Consider the following 19,967-nt stretch of genomic DNA (forward strand, 5'->3'; position numbering starts at 1 on the left):
TTCAGGTGCGCGGTATAACCACTGCATATCGCCAAACTATACTGTAATATATCCAAGAGTGCAGTTGCAGTTTGCAACTAGGTGCTAAGATCAATACATATAAAGATATAGGTACGCTATGTGATAAAGTTTCTTCGATTTCTGCACGAATATATAAAATTCTCTTATTTCATATTAAGAGTTCCTCGAGATATTTATACTCGTATCTTTTGATCTCAGTTTTTTAACGAAATGGGGTACGAGGGTTGCGAATGGAGGGATCTTGCTCAGGGACGGGAACATTGGCGGGATTTGGTATTTGCGGCAATGAGCTTTCGAGTTCCTAACGCCATCTAATAATAATAATAATAATAATTAATTTAAAAATTCTGCAAAATACAAGTGATATATTTTAATTTAAGCATGAAATATAAGCAAAGAACTCATTGATTAATGTTAGTTCTTGCTGTGGGAAAGGCGAATAATTACGTGACTCGGACATAAATAATGAATCTATAATAGCGCTGGTGTGATATATTCTTGTCGTTTCAATATCGTGAAAATAACTTACTTAGGCCCGTCTTGATCGATGCTAATTATTCTCTTGGTTACTAATTATAAAAATACAATTCTGTCCGTTGGCCGGGATACAGAAAAGCGAGACGTCAAACTGTCTGCAGATTCCGGAAGCGTTTCCTCTCAATAAAGGCTGGATTTAATTTCTACGCTAATTTAAATTTTCATTGCCCTCCAGGCATAGGTCACGTCGGCGTTCGGAGAGGATCGTCAGATCGTAAACCACTATCCTATACTAAGCTGACCGTATAAACTGTTACTGATAAATATGGATGTCGCGTTCTGATATGGAAAAATAGCGTGACTAACTTGATCGACTAATTATCTACCGCCAAAGTGATGCGTGATTTATTGTGAGATTCGACAAAATACATTCGATTTTAGGGAAACTTTTTATATAATATATTAAGACTAAATTAGCATGTGTGTATGCTTTTGCCGATAAATTCATATAATTTACTTTGTATTTATGTTTATTTATGCCATTTTATTTGGCATTGTTGTTAAAATTAATTATAATTAAAACAATTATTCTATACAACTCTTACAGAGTAGACAGAGAATAAATAACAAAATTGCGATTGTGTTATTGTACCTTATATTATTTTTTATTGTGTATAACTTTACACACACACATATATACAATTTTCCTTTTATAAATGGTTTATTTTATGCTGCGATATGGATATTTTATATTATTGGCCGTATTGTTATCTGCACTGAAGTCTATTAAAATTAGTAATGTTAAAAATAGAAATTAATATGATAGCTAGAGAATAAAAAAGAAGAAAATATAAAATACAATTTTATTTATGTCTATTAGCGCCTTTTCTTCATTATAATATAAGAAATAATGCATAATGAGATAAATGTAATATTAATTCGCAGTATTATCAATGAAAGCGCGTTTTATAATTTCCTAGAGAAGCATCTTCAATTAGTTTGACTGAAGGCAAATTTATTTCACGAACATAGCAATGGTTTATACCGTAAATTCTGGTAAAAGCACGTGTGCTTCAGAATCATTTATTAAGCATCACATCAGAAAAATTGCATCTCTTACCGCTGTCGTTCGATCATTATTTCGCGATGCATTCGAAGATACAAAGTTGTATGAAGGTACAATAATTTTATCGTAAATGGAAGATGGTCGTTGAACACGAATGTAATAGAAAAATCCGATACCGTAGGGAAGAAAAAGCTTGTAAGCCTTATGTAGTGATTTTAAATTAGAGTAATAAATATACGTGTGTAATAAACACATTTGTTATTTTAAAAACATTTAATTATAGAGAATTTGTGAAATAATAGCTAAAATTATATGAATTGACGTTTTATAACATTGCTATCTTAAAAAAGTAATAAACTTTTATGTTCGCGCGCAGCGCGTATAACACACGAGTGTTGAGAGGTTTAACATCTAGAAGCTATGAATATTTTATTTATGGCAAGCCATTACATATATCATTTCTTTACATACCTAAACTGCCTCGTTTCCAATAACATCTACTTTGTATTTTTCTATAATATTTTCTATTTAAAAAATTCATCTTGCAACCACACAAATCATTTATTATATTTTAAGGTACTTAAAAAATTTTTGAACTGACATTTTTATTAACCTTTAAAGATTTCGCGCAAGTACTTAAATGCTTCTCGTTGAGATATTAAATTTGTGGGAAGGAGGGAAGACTTTTTATTCGTATAATAGAACCTAAAGTGGATTTTAAAGTGATTATTATCAGGGAATAAAGGGCAATACACTAGTATTATTGCTATAAAGCTAAACATTAAGGAGATATTTTCACGATATTAAAAACACAACTTTTTACAAAAAATAATTTGCAGAAATATTTATCTCAGAAATTTCTGATTTCTTTAATACTTCTAAAAGCGGATTCTTTCCGTATCTGCAATTATGAATTTGTAAAATTGCCGCGTACATTGGCGCGTAATCGATATCAATCGACATAGATAGGCGCCTTCTGGCGAACCGACGATCCGTCATTCGAGAGAAGATTATCGGCGTAATTGGACGAAATATCGCGGTGGTGAATATGGTGCGCGTTCGAGCCGTACGATCGCGTTACTAACTGATGTGTTGGCCTCTGGGGCACGAGGGATGGGCTAACGCCATTACTCCCCGCCTGATAGCCTCCAGACACCCTCTAACCCTCGGAAAAAGTATAGATGGTTGTCGGTCTCTCTCTTGCTTCTTCTCGAATCGGGGGTATACCCAGCCCATTCGCTCTCGCTCCCTCACTTCGCCTCGGAGCGAGAAAACCGAAAAAGAATGGCCGAGAGAGATGAGAAAGCAAATCGAATTTAGCAAAACTATCTTGGCTCATCGAGGTACCGTCGTTGGGGATGGTACTGGTGTTGGTTGTGGTGCGAGGCATCTGCAGGTACGAGGGAGATTTACCTCCGGCGGACAGGCCGGAACTGATCGTGCGGAAGAACGACAGCAGGGGGATATGAGGGGGGGGGGAAGATAAAGGAAGGCGCGGGCGGGAAATTAGAGTGCCGGCGGCGAGGAGGCACGAAGGGCAAATAAACCATGAGGACGGCGGAAACGAATTGTCGCGCTACTCTCGCGTCCTTAATATGATCGTTCATAAGAGCGATAATGTCGCGATCCAGCGACGTCCACGTCCCGGTAGATTCTGGGGTTGAATTGGCGCGGGCGAACGGTAGTGTAGGATGTATTCGCATCCGCAACAACTCCGATACTATGGATGATGAGGAGGTTTACCTATACTAGAAAAAGGACGAGGGAAGCGAAACCTCCCTGTCTTCTATAGTTATGGAAACGCGTATACGTCGATGAGTGTCGACGCCGATTCGTGCACGGGAAATACGATTGGTTTCTCTCATCTTTTCATATACGAGTTTGCTTTGGTCACCACTGATCGCTACTTGCCCATCGTGTCCGTACACTCCATTCCCGATCAATCTAGCGGCGCAACTGATTATATACGTGTATACACGAGTTCTTACGCATATATGTATGTATATATATATATATATGTGCTGTTGTTCACCGATCGTTAAATATATATATGTAAAGTTATAGATTGCGCACATACACCTCCTTTCGCCCACCTGTTTTGCGCCCACGAAAAAGTGAAGACGAGGAGAGATATATAGATAGATAGATAAAAAGAAAGAGAGAAAGAGAGAGAGAGAGAGAGAGAGAGAGGGAGATGTCTCGAGTATTTCCGTCACCGATACTCTCACGAGTATTCTGGCAAGACTTCTCTGTTAATGCGACTACGGCTTGTCGACGCAAGGCCGACATAACGCGACGCGACTGGAAAATCGAAACTGACAACGAGCTGAGTTTCCCGCTGGTGTGCAGGGAGACGAACGTACAGGAGAATAGGAGGCGATGTGCATCGGGTATAAAGCACGGCGCAAAATCGACTATACTCTCGCACTCATTTTGCGCGCATACACACACATATCCGATGCTCGCTCAGTTCTATGCCAGAACAAACACACACACACACACATACAATCAGACTCCAACTGGTATCGAACGTTCCGATGGCTACGGTGGGACACCAATGCTTGCGGTGAGAAAGCACGTTACGTTTTCTCGTTACCGTTTGAGGTTCCTTTGTGCCTTCCAAACCGCTGGCAAAGTCAGCGGCGTTCATCACGAAGTCAATATTATCTGAGAAATTTCTCGCTGAAAACTGGGATATAAGAGCCCCATCTCTTTCATTCGCTTTACGCGATGTTGCGCTACAGACGTAATTTATCCTTCAAATCTGATGATGTCAATCGTTCATGACAATCGATCGTTGTTATTCCCTGAATTCGAAAATAGAAACGAGCCGCTTCATTTTTCTCTCACGACCGTCTTTTATACAAGTTTTAATTCGATCTTTTTCTGCGATATCTCTGTAAACATTTGTCTTTTTGAATATAAAATATTGATAAGTATTTATTAAAAAATATTTATGTCTTTTATATATGCGTGCATACACTATTTACGTCATATATGTCTGTTTGCAAACAAAGATGCTAATATGTGAATTTATTCAAAAATGCCTATATGTTTGTTACTGAATGGAGCGAAAAAATTTTTCATTTTTCATATGAGAATAAACAAATCATATATAATAAAAAATGTGTTTACCACATTCTTTTACAAAATTCCAAAATTTTATTACAGAACATAAAAGGTATAGATTTAAAAATTATTGACTAAAATTATATTTGCTTTTAATATTTTATATAATTATATTGTTTCACATGTCGTTAACACGCTTGTTAAAACATTTCCGCAATCAATAAATACATAGAAATCACTTGGGTACGTCTGATCTAACATTCGCGGATGCATTAACGGCAATAATCGTTGGCCGAGGATTTCGCTTGGGAATGAATGTACCCGGGTTATCTCCCGGTTATAACGCGAAAAAGGGCACTTAAGGCTACGAGAAAGGGGGACGGGATGAAATATCTACGACCCATCCTTCGCTTATGGGTCGGAATACATCACGTACTAATTCCCAAATAGGTGGCCAACCTACCACTTCGTCTTCGAGTAAGCTGTTCGCTTATTTTTACGCTGCTGAGAATACGCCGCCGGGGAACGTTATGCAAAGTACGTCGCGCGCGCGCGCGCGCGGCATCGACTCAAGCGGACGTTAATTTATTTCGGGAATTCTTCCACGTGCGCGCGCCACCATTCTCTGTGCATTGTGCACAGTTTAAAACGGAGCTCTAAAATATTTTGCATCATTTACAGACGCTATGTATATACAATATAATGTCGCTTGAACATTTTGAAACATTTTTATTAATATATATATAACACAGGCGTTTCTTTGTAACTGCATAGTATGTTATATACAATGTATGTTATATGGTTGATTGAGGAAAAAAAAAGCATTAATGTAATATTTTATACAACATTCAATCATAAAAAAAGTTGAAAAAACCGTCATTAATAATTAACAAAACAAATATGAAGCATAGAAAAAACGAGATGAAAATCCCACAAGAATCAATGATAACTTTATTAATGGTGCTATTTATACCGTAATGTGACATGACAACGCGTGAACTCACGCGATATGATAATATTGTATTCTAATTTTAACTGGCATCGATCGCCGTTCTACCGTGAAATAAACGGATCCCTGCGCAGTTAAATCGAGCCACTTCGATCGTACGGAAAACGATAAAATTTGGGCGTGCCCAAAAATAATAATTGTCCACGTTCTCCTTTGTTCGTCCCCGCCTAACCGTTCGTCCGCCCTGAAATTCCGTCCGACCGGGCCATATTGCGGTTTCCCATTAAGCCGAAAGTTTTAAAGGTTTCCACTAAATCGGTAAGCGGGTAGTTCCGACACAGGACCTGCGGGACTACTTGATTAAAACCCCCTGAAAGTGCGACCCGCTGGCAGAATCTCCCGGCACTCTGCATTGTTTATGGAACAATAGATAGGTTTGCCGCGCAGCTTGCAGCACGGGCTTGGCTACCATGGATTCAGCACTCTCTCGCGTTCTATTACTGGCCGGGTAACAACTTTATTTCTTTCACCGCTTTCATCGCTGCATCACATGTATATGTGTTGCGTTCTCTTTCAACAGCGAAATCTTCAGCTGCGCGGCCAGCAGAATTTAATGGCTTGCCATTTTCATTTTACCTGACGTTAATATCTTGTAATTGTTACGCAGGGAACGCATAAATACAGTATGCAAATGTGATAACTGCTCGCAATAATATATGCGCGTATTTATTTTGTATGTGTGTATCTGAATTTACAGATATTATTATATCTATCAATCTAAAAAGCATTATTGATTCTTGTGGTATCTTTTTGCGTTACACGTATAATTAAATTCTAATGAAATCCACAAGGAGGAGAGAGGAAACGCATAAAATATTCTTAGACATTAAAACGCATAATGCGTTCAAAGACGTTAACTTGTATCATCTTATGCCTTCATGATATCTTATTGCTTCTATATATGTAGGTCAAATAAACGTAAAAAGTTTCTCGTCGTTTACGATGCTTTTAACCTTATTGTAAGAAAACTTTAAATAAGTTTTTCATTGCGATATATGTCGTTTACCTTTGTATCTTCTTGAAAAATTTTGAGTATCAATTTAAACTGAATAGTGAGAAAAATCTAACTTCTACCTCTCTCAATTCTATTAAAATTAATTTAATCTAAATTTTTAGTTAATTATAATATATTATAGGAATTACTTATTAAGTATAAAAAAAATAGAGATTTATATATATATGTTTATAATGTTTAAGCAACTCTTGTGACAAAGTACTGATATAACTTATCTTTACTCTTTGCGCCTTTATAGAGTTTAATTTGCTTCCTATCTATCTCTACTTTGTGCGATCTGCGCCAGTCATATCAATCAACATGCCAGAAATGAATGCAGCGTAGATGCAAATAGCTCTCCGGGAAGGCGCAAAGTGCTCTTTGTCACACGACATGCAATAAAAGTTTAACGCATATGCGCATCGCGCTTTCAGTGCATGCTACCTTCTTTGTCAGCATTATCGATATCCGCGAGTTTCGAAATAATGCTGATATTATCATGGCACGCCATGCGCTTATTAATACGTGAGAAGAATTACAACTGCGACGGGTCGTGTGTATTTATCAAATTGTATTATACATTCTATAATAATTACTTTGCGCAGAATATAATACGAGGGTTTTTCAACAATCTGCTATTTACAACGCGACACACGTTTTAATTAAAAAGTATCGTTTAATTCAAAATTTAATTGTTAACTGATTGCTAATTGTAGATCTCGTAATAGAGCTTATGACCAGTATTCTCTCTCTCCTTTATAAGAATTTACTTGCAAATATTTTATCTTATAATAAAAACTGATAGAAGTGTTGAAATGGTATAATAAATACATCCTCCCAAAGCTTTTGCAATTTATATGCTAATATATGTGAACATTTTATGTTTCAGTGAATGTTGTGGATGGTGAAGTGTTGCATATCGTGAAGATAAGCCGCCTTCACATGGGCGCTTATTTATGCATAGCTTCAAATGGTGTTCCACCATCCGTGAGCAAGCGAGTTTCGCTGCGTGTACAATGTAAGTCACTAATTTTCTCTCATTATCAAAGAATTCTCATTGTACGCACGAACATTTCTTAAAACATTTGGTCTGGCATAGTTTAGTACATAACCGTAATATGCATAATGGACGTCATTTCTAATAAAAGATAAGAATTACATGTCCACACGATGAAACAATTTCTAATAAAATGCAGAAATTGATATTGAAAATTTTTCATACAATTTAATATATATATATATATATATATATATTTCGAAATATTCGTAAAATAATAGCTTCCTGCCTATTAACCTAATGAATTCAGATAAAACCAATAGTTGGCAAAGTCAGCGATTTTAATATTGATTTTCCTGATTGAAAAAGTTTGTGGAAATTATTTTCCAGCGCGCAAGTATCGTAACTGAGTCAATCGAAACTTTGAAGGATCGCATCAGATAATAAAATATAAATTAAAACGTCTGTATGCGAATGAATATATATACTTAAAAAAATTACGACATATTTATTAATATATATTTTAATATGTTATATTTAATATTACAATTATTCTCTCTCTCTTGAAAAACAGATAACATTCTAATATAACTACAATATTACTGATATAATTATAATATAATTATAATAGTTATATTAGTTCTACAATAATATAAACTTATAATTATATTGATTCTAATATAACTAATATAATTATAATAAATTAATTGTGTGTGTATGACTTTATTTATTATTTCTTTATTGTTATATATTTACAATATGAATATCAATATGAGGATATTCAATTTGGATTTATTTATTCTGGATTATATTGATTTTGCATCAATATCATTCTATTAAGCGCTGGATTTGACACTGACACCATCGATTCCTCCGTGTATGGTATATATATGCCATTAGCGAAAACCACGCTGTCATCGTAATACTATGCACTTTGGTATTATGATAAGAGTGAGATAAAACTCAAAAAGAAACGACTATTGTCGCGTAAGAATACCCGCGTATTTTTCTGTGCAAGTAACGATGATAAGAAAGGATGATGGAGAGAAATCCGTTTTTATCATACCTCCCCGATTGCAAGGCGCGCGTAACTTAGTAAATGCCGGTCGCTGGAAGCAGTAAAGTATGATGTCGGAAATATTATACTTTTAATAAACTCGACGTGGTTCATAAACGTTAGAAATGAAATAAAGCCACTAGTTTTCTTTGATATATGAACTACGCTAATATTGTTTCTCATAAGCTTTTTATTAATCTCTCGGCAAAGTTGCGCCAACTTCGCATGTTGTATTAAATTTTTAACAGGCGCTACAAGTGCTATGTTATTAAATTTTATAGTAGCTAGATTTGATAAAACACACACAACATACATTATATTACAATGTAATATATTATTTATAAAAAAGATTATATTTTAAATAAATTTCTTTTTTAGACTAGAAATACGGATTTTTTATTATCTAAGAATAATATCTATATATTTCATATAAATGTATCGTAAACTAGTTTAAATCATATTTGGCACTCCATAAAATTTAAGAAAGAATTTTCGGCGATATATATAAATTAAAAATATAGTTACTTGTGTAAAAGTAGATGAAAGAGGAAACATAGCATACACAATAGGCACACATATATGTATAAACACACGCTTGTGAAACACATTGTCACCGCTACAACTCGATGAAGAGTCGTTGTTCTTCATCCGTAAAAACATGCTCGCGGTGCGCCATGCATTAGGTCGATTTTCAACGTCTCATTTAGCCACCGATTTATGGACAGCTACTTGACCCAGATATGGTCGATATACGTCCGTTTATCCCCGCGCAGCTATTTCAAACGCCACCCGTCCACCGACAATTCCCGGGTTCTACTCAGTTTGGGGTGCGAAACGCGTCTTCGCGTCGTCTTTTCTACCACATTAGTTTCTCCATTCTACGTGTCTACCTTTCCCCCTGCGGGCAAGCACAAATATTAATAATCGTCTGAGGAATTCGAGCCACCCTTAGACGGCAATTTCGCACGAGGGTCACGAACCGCGTCAACTTTTTGACCAGTTACACACTGCCCATGCGGATCTACTGTTTTCTCTTCGGATTTTTCGTAGATATTGTGTGTGTACGGTATATTGTGCTATATATTCTCTCGCGGATGTTGATCTGATGATGTGCGCGGTGCATGATAAACGCGCGAGTATTACTAACGCGTGGCGTGAATTAATATCGATCGTTTATCACAAAGATACATCATCAAACAATTTTTTAAGCGACTTTATCTTTAGTGTATTAAAAGCCAGTTTTAGTATAGATTGTACGCGATTATATGTGATTTATATAAAGATTAAATCATTCCAGCAACAGTTAATTGTAAAAGAAGTGAAGTTATAGTAAGACTTTTCTTTTTAAGAAATAAATAATCAAAAAATTAAATTTGAACTTATTAGATTAAAATTAGACAAATTAAAATTTGATATAGAGATAAAAATCTATCGATAATAGTTAAAAATATACACACACAAGCGTGCGTGTGTCCATTCATCTTTTGATAAGTAAATGCTCTTGATTTTTAATACTTATTTAGAAATTACAAAATCTTGTGAATAGTATTTTTAAATATGCGCGAGTGTGCAATGTAAAGTTTGATAAATAAGAATTACGCTTCTGAAATACGTATTGAATGATGTGCAATCAAAGTGTATATTCGCTCGCAGTCTACAGATTTATCGATAGCTCAGCAGGATGATTGGGGAAAGGAGATAGGTGGAAAAACTACCCTCCGTAGTTCTGTCGAAAGTGCACCTGCTGCTAGTAAATCGTGATTTACGTCCGTCCGTAAAAGACGAAAGTATGACACGATATATTAGGATATCTATATCGATCGAAAAAGAACGGCCTCGCATTCATGATACACCAATATCAATTGAGAGTCTTCATATAAAATAATGCTTTCTATAAAAAAAAAAAAAAATACTAAACGTTAAACTTTATTAGCAAAATGATAAGTTGATTGATTAATAAAAGAGTATTCTTTCCGGAATCAAGAATTCAACATTATCATATCTTCAAAGCTCAAGTATCTGTTTATAAGAAAATTTGAATTTTATACAAAAATTTTTATTTTATTAAAAAATTTCTAAAACTCTTTAATTCTATTTTGCATATTTTTAAGGACAATTAACAGCATTTATATAAATTTGTCACTAAAGACAATAGTTTCAGATAATAATATGAATCACAATTTAATTAACGACTTTTTTCTTATACAAAGTATGTAGATGATAAATGCAAAACATTATATTTCTAAATTTTTTTTTTTTTTTTTTTTTTTTTTTTTGAACATTTAACAAATATAAAGACAGGAAAAACCTTTTTATGTTACGAGTTCTTTTGCGCTTTCAAAAATGTCAGTGGAAAATGATTTGATGAAACTAACAGTAGCCTACATTGCATGCAACTGCAGGCAAATGCTTATTTTCAGATAGTGCTTTTAAATCGTGACAACCTCCGGCGCAAAGATGGGCAATTGTATGTAGTTGCATGCAATGGGAATTGCATGTTGACTGCGCTTTTTCGCAAACATTTCATTGAAATTTTTAGACGTCAAAAACAATTTGAAAAAAAGATTTCTTTTACATGTCTGTGCAAACTTTCTGTATTGTTTTAATAAGTATGTCTATTTGACAGATTTACATTGTTCTAGATTGATTTAATTTTAGCAGAATATTTTTTTTCATTGATGTTCTTTTCTTTTTTCTCAATTTACCATTATCTTTCTGTATTCACATTCAGTGTGAATGTGTTTACACACGCGCGCGCAGATATGTGCTTGGTAAATTAATTAATTAATATTATTCTACAAAAATGATATTATTGATATATGAAAAAAAAAATAACAATAAATATAAAAATATTATTAATAGTAGTTATTAAATATAATGTAATATATATAAATTACAATGTATTACATTTCTTATTTACAGTTCCGCCCATGCTTTCAATACCAAATCAGTTGGAAGGAGCCTATATTGGACAAGATGTAACTCTTGAATGTCATACTGAAGCTTATCCAAATTCTATAAATTATTGGACAACAGAACGCGGTGATATGATAGTGTCTGGTAATTCTAAAAATCTGATATGCAAATATCCTTTACAATTGTTGCATATCTGATACAGTTTACTATATTAAGCTCCAAAGTTCTGCAAGAAAATAATATTTTTTGAACTAAACATTACTTTCAATTTATAACTGTTTCAAAAATATATATCGGCGATATAATAGTCACGGATAATTTCAAAAATCAGATCAGCAAATGGGTTTCACAATTATTCCATATCTTTTTGATATAGTTTATTGTATATAAATTTCTATTTCTGCAAATTAAAATGTAAATTATAATATTTTTTATAAATAAATATTAAATAATTATTTGATTTGAAAAATAGATTAAAAATTCATATCCTTATAGAATATCTCAAGAATTTGTTTGTTTGCAGAATATACAAGTAAAAAAATTATAAACAAATTATTATTAAAAGAGTTCTTGATATACATAGATGAAGTACTCTAGATACTTGATTTTTTTTTATCCTGCAACTTTACTATCCTACTTTAAAATGAAAGTCGGAGAACTTGATTTTATTGGCACAGGCAATTCTGTTTCAGGTGACAAGTATGAGGCGATATCCACGGATAGCGGTTACAACAAATACATGATGCTAAAGATAAGAAACGTAGGTCCGAAAGATTTTGGTTCGTATAAATGTGTCGCACAAAATTCACTTGGTGGAACAGATGGCGTCATCAAACTAGATGGTAAGTCACGCAATGATAACAAAAAGGACAATTTATAGTGTAATATTTGATTTGTTATAAGTAGAACTAAGGGAAATAATTCAAAATAAAGATAAAAAATATATATATATATATATATCTTTGCAAAGTGAAAACATTTAGCGTCGCGCATTGAAAAGTATCAAAGGAGTATATAATTGCATTTTATTTAAGATCGATTATTCGAAGTCGACGTTCGCGCTAATGGTGAAATAATTGGTTTCCAATAGTCTGTTACTTTAAGATATTTGAGCTTTCGTCGTTAACGAGCGACAGGCGAGGCCGCGTATACTTTTCTTACGTAAGCATTAACCATAATTGCCTATTAAATTTGTGTTGAACATATAAGTATCGCAAAAACTGTTTTATAAAAAATATTCTACACATCATTATATTACATAAAACGTGAATTAATGTTTTAACGTATGTACAAATTGTGTAAAACAATTCTAATTTTATCATATACAAATATATATATATATATATATATATATATATATATATATATATATATATATTGGAGAGAGGGAGAAAAAGAGAGAGAGAAAGCAACAAAAGGGAGAGAGAAAGAGAGGAAGGAACAATAAGATGCGAAAGTTCGTGAAGTTTGATAATGAGTCGTTCTACTCCGAAATGCGTTGCCTTCTTGATAATGCTAATAGTAGAAGGAAAGTTTTATTTAGTTTAAGCGACGACGCAGACGAAAATAATTTCATGTAGGCCGCCTCGACGCGTCTCTCAACGTTGCATGCTTGTGAAAACACATCGTAAAACTTCACAAACTTTTGCATCCTCATAATATCTAACATACTTGTCCATCTTCAATATTGTTTTATGACTGTCAGCGCCATGCAATCTTACGCAATATTCTTGTACGTATATTTACATATTGAAATATATTACTTATTTATTTTGACGCGCAGAAATTCCAGCACCATCGACCACGTCTACGACACAGTCGCCATATCATGCAACATCACCGCATAAAAACGGTAATTATATAAAGTCACCTAAATATTTTATAAATTCCTCTTAAAATTGTGTTTGTATCTGTTATATGTACGATAAGTACATGTAATGTAGGGCAGCGGTTAGAAAAATGCGATGTGTGAGATTTAAATCGAGCGATAATGTAGTATTACGTTAAACCACCGGAAGCGCCTAATGCGGATATCGAATAAGGTAGAATAATGTTTTACCTTAGGATCGAGCGAAACTTCTGACAGAATTCACTTATTTCTCGATTCCTAAGTAAAACCATCCATTCTCACTCCTCGTCCGCGACAGCTTACCGTATAGAGCACCAATGTATAAAACCGCCTTTGTGTAATGCATTTTAGGTAGGAAAGGTAACCAGAAATCACGACCACGACCTATCGACTACGAGGTCGAGGAATGGCGAAATCCAGGTCAGTAAATATCTATTTTAACACGCTCCGCGTAGAGCCCAGGCATTTCCCACGACGAAACACGTTCTGCCCGACCGCCATGTCATTCGAGTAATTAGCGTAATTAAAATCTCGTCAACAGATCGTATCAGACAGATCCTAAGAGAGAAAATCCACTAAATTGGCAATGCTCGGTGATCCACTTTATCCGCGAGCGAATTACTTCGTCACGTTACACGGTCCCATTTATTGACCGAGAAGGATTTTGTGGTCATCCCTTCGCTGTCTTAAAATCAAGCAAAAAGACATACATTAATTGACTTTTTTTTTTTAAGCTCATTGAGATAATCAAAAGTCGATAATTGTGTGAAATTTTTTGCAACTCTATGCTGGCTGTAGATAACTAGAGAAGTTGAAAAGTTCAATACTTATTTAATTTAAACCGTAAAGCGCATAACGTCAATTGATAAATTTGCAAAACTTTATATTGAAAAATGTTGTACGAATAATCATTATCTTTTTTGTCGAAATATTGAAAAAAATTATATGTTCGCGAATTAATATAACTTTGCGTATATATAAACTTGTAATCGTGTGTGTGTCGCGCTCTTGCATTACAAATTATATTGAGTATGGTTAAGCTGCGAGGAATTATAAGATATTCTTCGTAACGTTTTCCTAAGAAATTTTTACGAATTTAGTATCCTTAAATATCAAATTTCTATTACACTAATCATTAATATTGTATATTATTCTATGACGTATTCAGTGGGCTATTTTCCACATAATAAGAAAGAACTCCCGCTCTTTATGATTTTACTACGGAAATTTGATGTATTTTAAAAATAATAACTGCATAAAATAAATTTTGGCGTCTGAATATATTTAAATAAATCGTTTTTCGTGGTGTTTTTATCAATTACGATCTTTACGAAAGGCAGACTTTGTGCGTTAACTTCGAACTCTTCGCAGAGATCCTTATATTATACAAGTCCAGCTGCTAGAGGATTGGCGGCAAAATGCAAGTTCAAAACTCACTTCGAATGACTTTGTTCAAAGATTCCCCCGAGCGTTGGGCCAGTTCTCCTTTCCTGAAGTTTACTTTCAATTAATGAAAAACGAGCTGCGTTGACTCGCGGCCGTCTGCCTCCGGGATCAGGAAGTGGAAAAGAGGAAATGGAGAGAGGCAAACTCCTTCGATACTTTTTTTCTCGCCCTTTTCTTTCCTTCTCCAAAAATCGATTGACTTTGCGCGTATCGTCTTATGCAATTGTGATTTATATACTGTTAGATTAATATTACTCCCGGATTAACCATTACTCATTTCAGTAAACGAATAAAATCGAAAAACCAAATGGATAAATATTGCGATTAATGGAACTGCAAATTGCATAAAATTATTTAAAAATGCAATTTAATTTTTTCTGAATGCATACATTTTTTGATTAGACCAATTAAAGAAAAGAAGAGATATTTTTTATAAAAGTCGATTTATGCAAATAAACAAGATTTATTTTGTGATATTACTAATATATAAAAATTGTCTTGTTAATGAGAAATAATGGCTTCTAAAAATTATTACATTATACTTAATATAAAGAAAACTGAGTTAGCATAAAGTTGCAACATAAATGTTCGGATAGTTTTCGAGTAATTTCAAAACCATCGAAATATAATCAATAATAAGACTGAATGTACAGACTGAAGTTTTTAAAGAAGTTGTTAGAAAATGTGTTGGAAAATGGTTCGTCTGTCGCGGACTATGCGGAAAGTCACGTACAGTGGATTTTACTGGTAGGTGGGAATAACTTTTTCCGAACGAACGTGCGGTTTCGACGTCCGTTTCTGGCGGGCAAGCCAAGGGGTGCGCACGATGAACTACTCTCGAGAAACGCCCTGAATTTGGGACGACTATCCGCCGTTAGGAAAAAGGCAAAAACGAACACTTTCTCGAGTCATTACATTCCGGCTTTTTGGAGAGAACAAATTTTATTAATATCGTTCTAAACGTTCTATCGCGATGGTTGCTAAAGATTAGAAAAAATTCTACGAAAAATATTATATATTCGATTTGAGATCAAACTCTACTTGAGATACTCAATACACGAGCACTAGATAATAATACCTCCAGACTAGACACATTGATTAATTGCAATATAATATTTATAATTTAAATTTCTCTAATTATTGATTTATACATATTTTTTCAAAATTGTTATTCTAATTTCTGATCTTCATTAGTGGACAAGTTATTATAACAATTATCAACGTAATGCGTAATCTTTAAAATTTTATTGCAACAATTTGAATACGAAACTAATAAAACGATTAAAAGTTTCGCTTTATTCAGATAGTTATCGCTATTAATAAATGCAACTCGTTACAAGGGAACAGATCCTAAATTATTTGATAATGCCGTGGGTGAAAGTCATTAAGGTAAATCGGGGTGAAGTTTTATCGCGGTAATAATCGTACATTCTGATGTATGGTCTACTGTCATTGATATATACGTTTCTATAACATTACTAACTATACATTAGTGCCACAGGTGGCGATATTGATTCGGCTTCAATTCATTTATCAAAGTTCAGACAATCAATAAAAGTTACCGTCAGAAGATGTGAATTTAATCGAATAAAATGGAACTTTTTCTGGGATAACTGACGCGTTTGCATATTATTTCATCTACTTCATACGTTAAATATACGCGAATACCATATCTCATACAAAATTTATCGATAATTCTTTTAGATTAATGTACACAAGTTCATTTTTTTTCCTTATATATAGGCTTGTCTCATTATAAATATATTTAAAGATTAAAATTCATGCTTTATAAAATTGTATTATTAAACATTAGATTTTGCATTGATTTTGTTCTTATTGTTATTTATCACGATTATTAAGCAATATAATATAATAATGTAAATATAATTATATCTGCTGTAAAATGACGTTGAAATTTATTATCTTCTGTGTATTGAATCAAAATTTGTTTAAAAATTTTTATTAAGGTTCAAGGTATTTAAATATTGTTAAGCTGCGGAAATTTAATACATCACGATGCGCTTCGCGTAACAATTCCTGGTCTCTACGTATCTCACCGGTGTCCCATCGTTCTTTTCGCCACATAACAAATGAAAAAGCTCGCAAGGCGCATCTGCGAATTACTGCGGCGCCACAATTAATCCAGTAACATTTCATCCGGCGTTTCTTTGACGGTAACGGCTGATAAGAGCCGATTTAACAGACGTCGGATATATTTAATCTCAAATGAATTTACCCTTTCCGCGTTCTCTCCTGTACCCGCCGCTCCTCATCGCCGAGGGTTTTATCTCGTTAAAAAGGGATTTGTGCGCGAGTTGAGCATCGTAGAAATTCCGGTAGAACCGAGAGTTCGCTCGAATTTAATTCCCGGACGCGCGCGCGAGCGGCGAGGGGGTAGAGGATGCTCAGCAGCCCCCCTCTCGTTTCGCATTATCCGCAACAACTCCTCGTATTTATCTTCCGTATCCGCTCGTTACCGTACGTGCATGTACACTGGCAGGGACGAGAACGAGACCACCGAGGAAATGAGCCGCCGTGCTTGACGATTTTCGCGTATGCTCAAGCGTTACCAACTATTTGTTACGGACGTCGGGCGGCTGGTAAACGACGGTTATGGCGCGGAGCGTTACGTGAAAATAGGACCAAGAAGTTCGTCCGAAGCGTGGTGTCGACGGTGGTGATGTTCGCGGTCGGTGATACAAAGTGGGAACGGTATTCCGGTGGTCGTCCGCCCTGCGGCCAGTCTCATTAAGCCAGACCGGAGAGAAAGAATATTAACTTTCGGTCAATGAATAAGCTTCTCTCTTTTATTACCGGCACAGCATTCTCTGCCTTTATTATATAGGATTATATTTCTCTTTGTTAAAAATATAATACTTTGTTGTAATTAACGCGTGGTAGATGGATACTTACATATTATTTGCGCAGAGAGAGAGAGAGAGAGAGAGAGAGAAAAAGAGTTTATATTTACTTGCAAATAAAAACTTATTTCATAAGAAGAAAATATTAACGGGTAAAGGCAATATGATATTTAAATTATTATTATTATAAATAAATGTTTTTATCATTAAAAATATTTCTGTACGTATATTATAATTTTTAAAATGATACGTTTTATGGAGAAGAATGCTAAAGAAGGAAGTTTTAATTGTTTTTACACCCTCGTCATTATATAGTTATTGGCATATTAGAAACAATAAATCAATTACAATTTCATAGAAGGAAACGTAGGAATATGAGATAGAAACGCAACTTTTATATAAAACATCGAGATGTGATTCTGACTTCTCGAAAAAGAACAAAATTAATTAAAATATATAATAATTAATAATATTTGTATTTATATCATTGAAAATACACACATACCTAAAATCTTCTATCAGTAGAATACACGCGTTAAGTTTTTAGTAATGTTATTTTAAGATCAGTAATCGTATCCCTCGTTTCCGGTCCAATGACCGATTAATAAACGCTAAAGCTCGATCAAAAGCATATTTCATATGTTATATAAAGTAGTATCCTATATGTGTGAATATAGTGTATCTCATATTCCAATTTTCTTTTCTACTTTCTTTTCCTTCTTGTAGCATCGCAATTGAATTAGAAATTATTTAATTAGACGAGCCATATTGATGCACACCTCACTCTCGCGTAATTATCCTATTGTATTCGTAGTGGAACAACCGCAGCGTCGTTTTGTCTGTTTTCAGACTACGATAGGGACTACGGCCCGGCGTCAATGAGGCCACCGGGCGAGCTGCCGGACGTCCAGAGCCCGGGCGTGTCCCATCGGGCGCAGTTCGCTCTTCATCTCTCTCTCAGCCTCCTATCGTTGCTGCTTCCGGCCATCGGAAGGTGATTCTCACGTCGCGGGAACGGGGCTTCCAGTTCTAGTGTTTATTGGTCGATGATCGGATCGGAGACGGCCGGTGCGCGCGCGGTTACCAGTTTCCGGTACGCCGTCTCCGGGCAAGTGATGGACGAGTGCGACGAAGCGGGCCGCGCTTATATAAAATTATTTTCATACTAAAACTAAACTTATACAAAGAAAGAAAACGCAAAGAGAGAACAAATATTATATATATATATATATATATATATATATATATATATATAATATATATAAATATGAATATATAGTATGTCGTGTAAGTATATACATGCGGTGAGTACCGCATTAGGCTTTCTGGATTGATTGACGCTCGTGTGTCACCCTGTGAATCCTCCTACAATTAGTTCTCTCATATGAACGAGCTTCTTACATTTGATTGTTTTAGAAGATATATCGCACGGAGATATATATATGGAAAAAAATTCTTGTCATTCGTTGAATATTTTTGAAAATTGGAATACACATAATCCGCGGCAAAAATATCGAGATTTTTCGCTGTAAAATCGGGTCATCTCAAGATACTGAGAATCATCGCCTGATGTGTCTGTCCTTTTCTACTAATCGAAGAGTATTAGATTATAAAAGAGCCGTGAATATATGTCTCGAATACAGATATATACATTGATGAATATTTATTCAACGAAACTATTCTGATATGAATCTCCATAAATTTCCTTCGTAACATATGGCTCTCAAAAATATATCTCGAACCACTATTGGTTATCTATTAATGTAACGTTTTACCCGATTATACGTAACAACTATCTTGATGAATCTTTCACTTATTTATCAGATTCCGATATGCAGTGTGAAATCATATACTTTAGTCGTAACTTGCTAAACTGATTTCCTCCCCTCTCCCCTATAATTATTATAAATGCCAATTATTTTTTTAGGGGAGAAAATTCTTTTCGTAGAGAATTTTGATATATTTTCTCACCACGTTTTCATATCACGAAGAAGACACGAGAAAGAACTATATATATATATATATATATATATATATATATATATATATATATATATATATATATATACGTACGCATAAAATGATAAGCAGAAATATAAATTAAAAAAAAAAAATATATATATAGACATATTTATATGTATACATATATATATATATATATATATATATATATATATATATATATATATATATACATATACATAT

General features: G+C 34.2%; 1 protein-coding gene across 8 annotated transcripts in view; it reads left to right on the forward strand.

Annotated features, from left to right (window-relative positions):
- LOC138935620 (lachesin) overlaps positions 1-19,758 on the forward strand; it is a 156,840-nt gene extending 137,082 nt beyond the window's left edge. For 4 of the 8 annotated variants that reach the window (XM_070300318.1, XM_070300321.1, XM_070300317.1 and 1 more), the window contains 6 exons: positions 7,526-7,654; positions 11,613-11,750; positions 12,284-12,448; positions 13,390-13,458; positions 13,807-13,875; positions 15,653-16,045. In XM_070300318.1, coding sequence (XP_070156419.1) covers positions 7,526-7,654; positions 11,613-11,750; positions 12,284-12,448; positions 13,390-13,458; positions 13,807-13,875; positions 15,653-15,861 — 779 coding nt within the window. In that variant the 3' untranslated portion in view covers positions 15,862-16,045. Of the gene's footprint in view, positions 1-7,525; positions 7,655-11,612; positions 11,751-12,283; positions 12,449-13,389; positions 13,459-13,806; positions 13,876-13,996; positions 14,310-15,652; positions 16,046-18,611 lie in introns of those variants that run through there. The other 4 variants (XM_070300322.1, XM_070300319.1, XM_070300324.1 and 1 more) reach the window with 4 other exon arrangements.
- Positions 19,759-19,967: the final 209 nt, after the last annotated feature.

This window comes from Polyergus mexicanus, unplaced genomic scaffold (genome assembly GCF_030449975.1).
Source record: "Polyergus mexicanus isolate NDT 795.1 unplaced genomic scaffold, iyPolMexi1.0 SCAF_8, whole genome shotgun sequence".
NCBI classification, from domain to species: domain Eukaryota; kingdom Metazoa; phylum Arthropoda; class Insecta; order Hymenoptera; family Formicidae; genus Polyergus; species Polyergus mexicanus.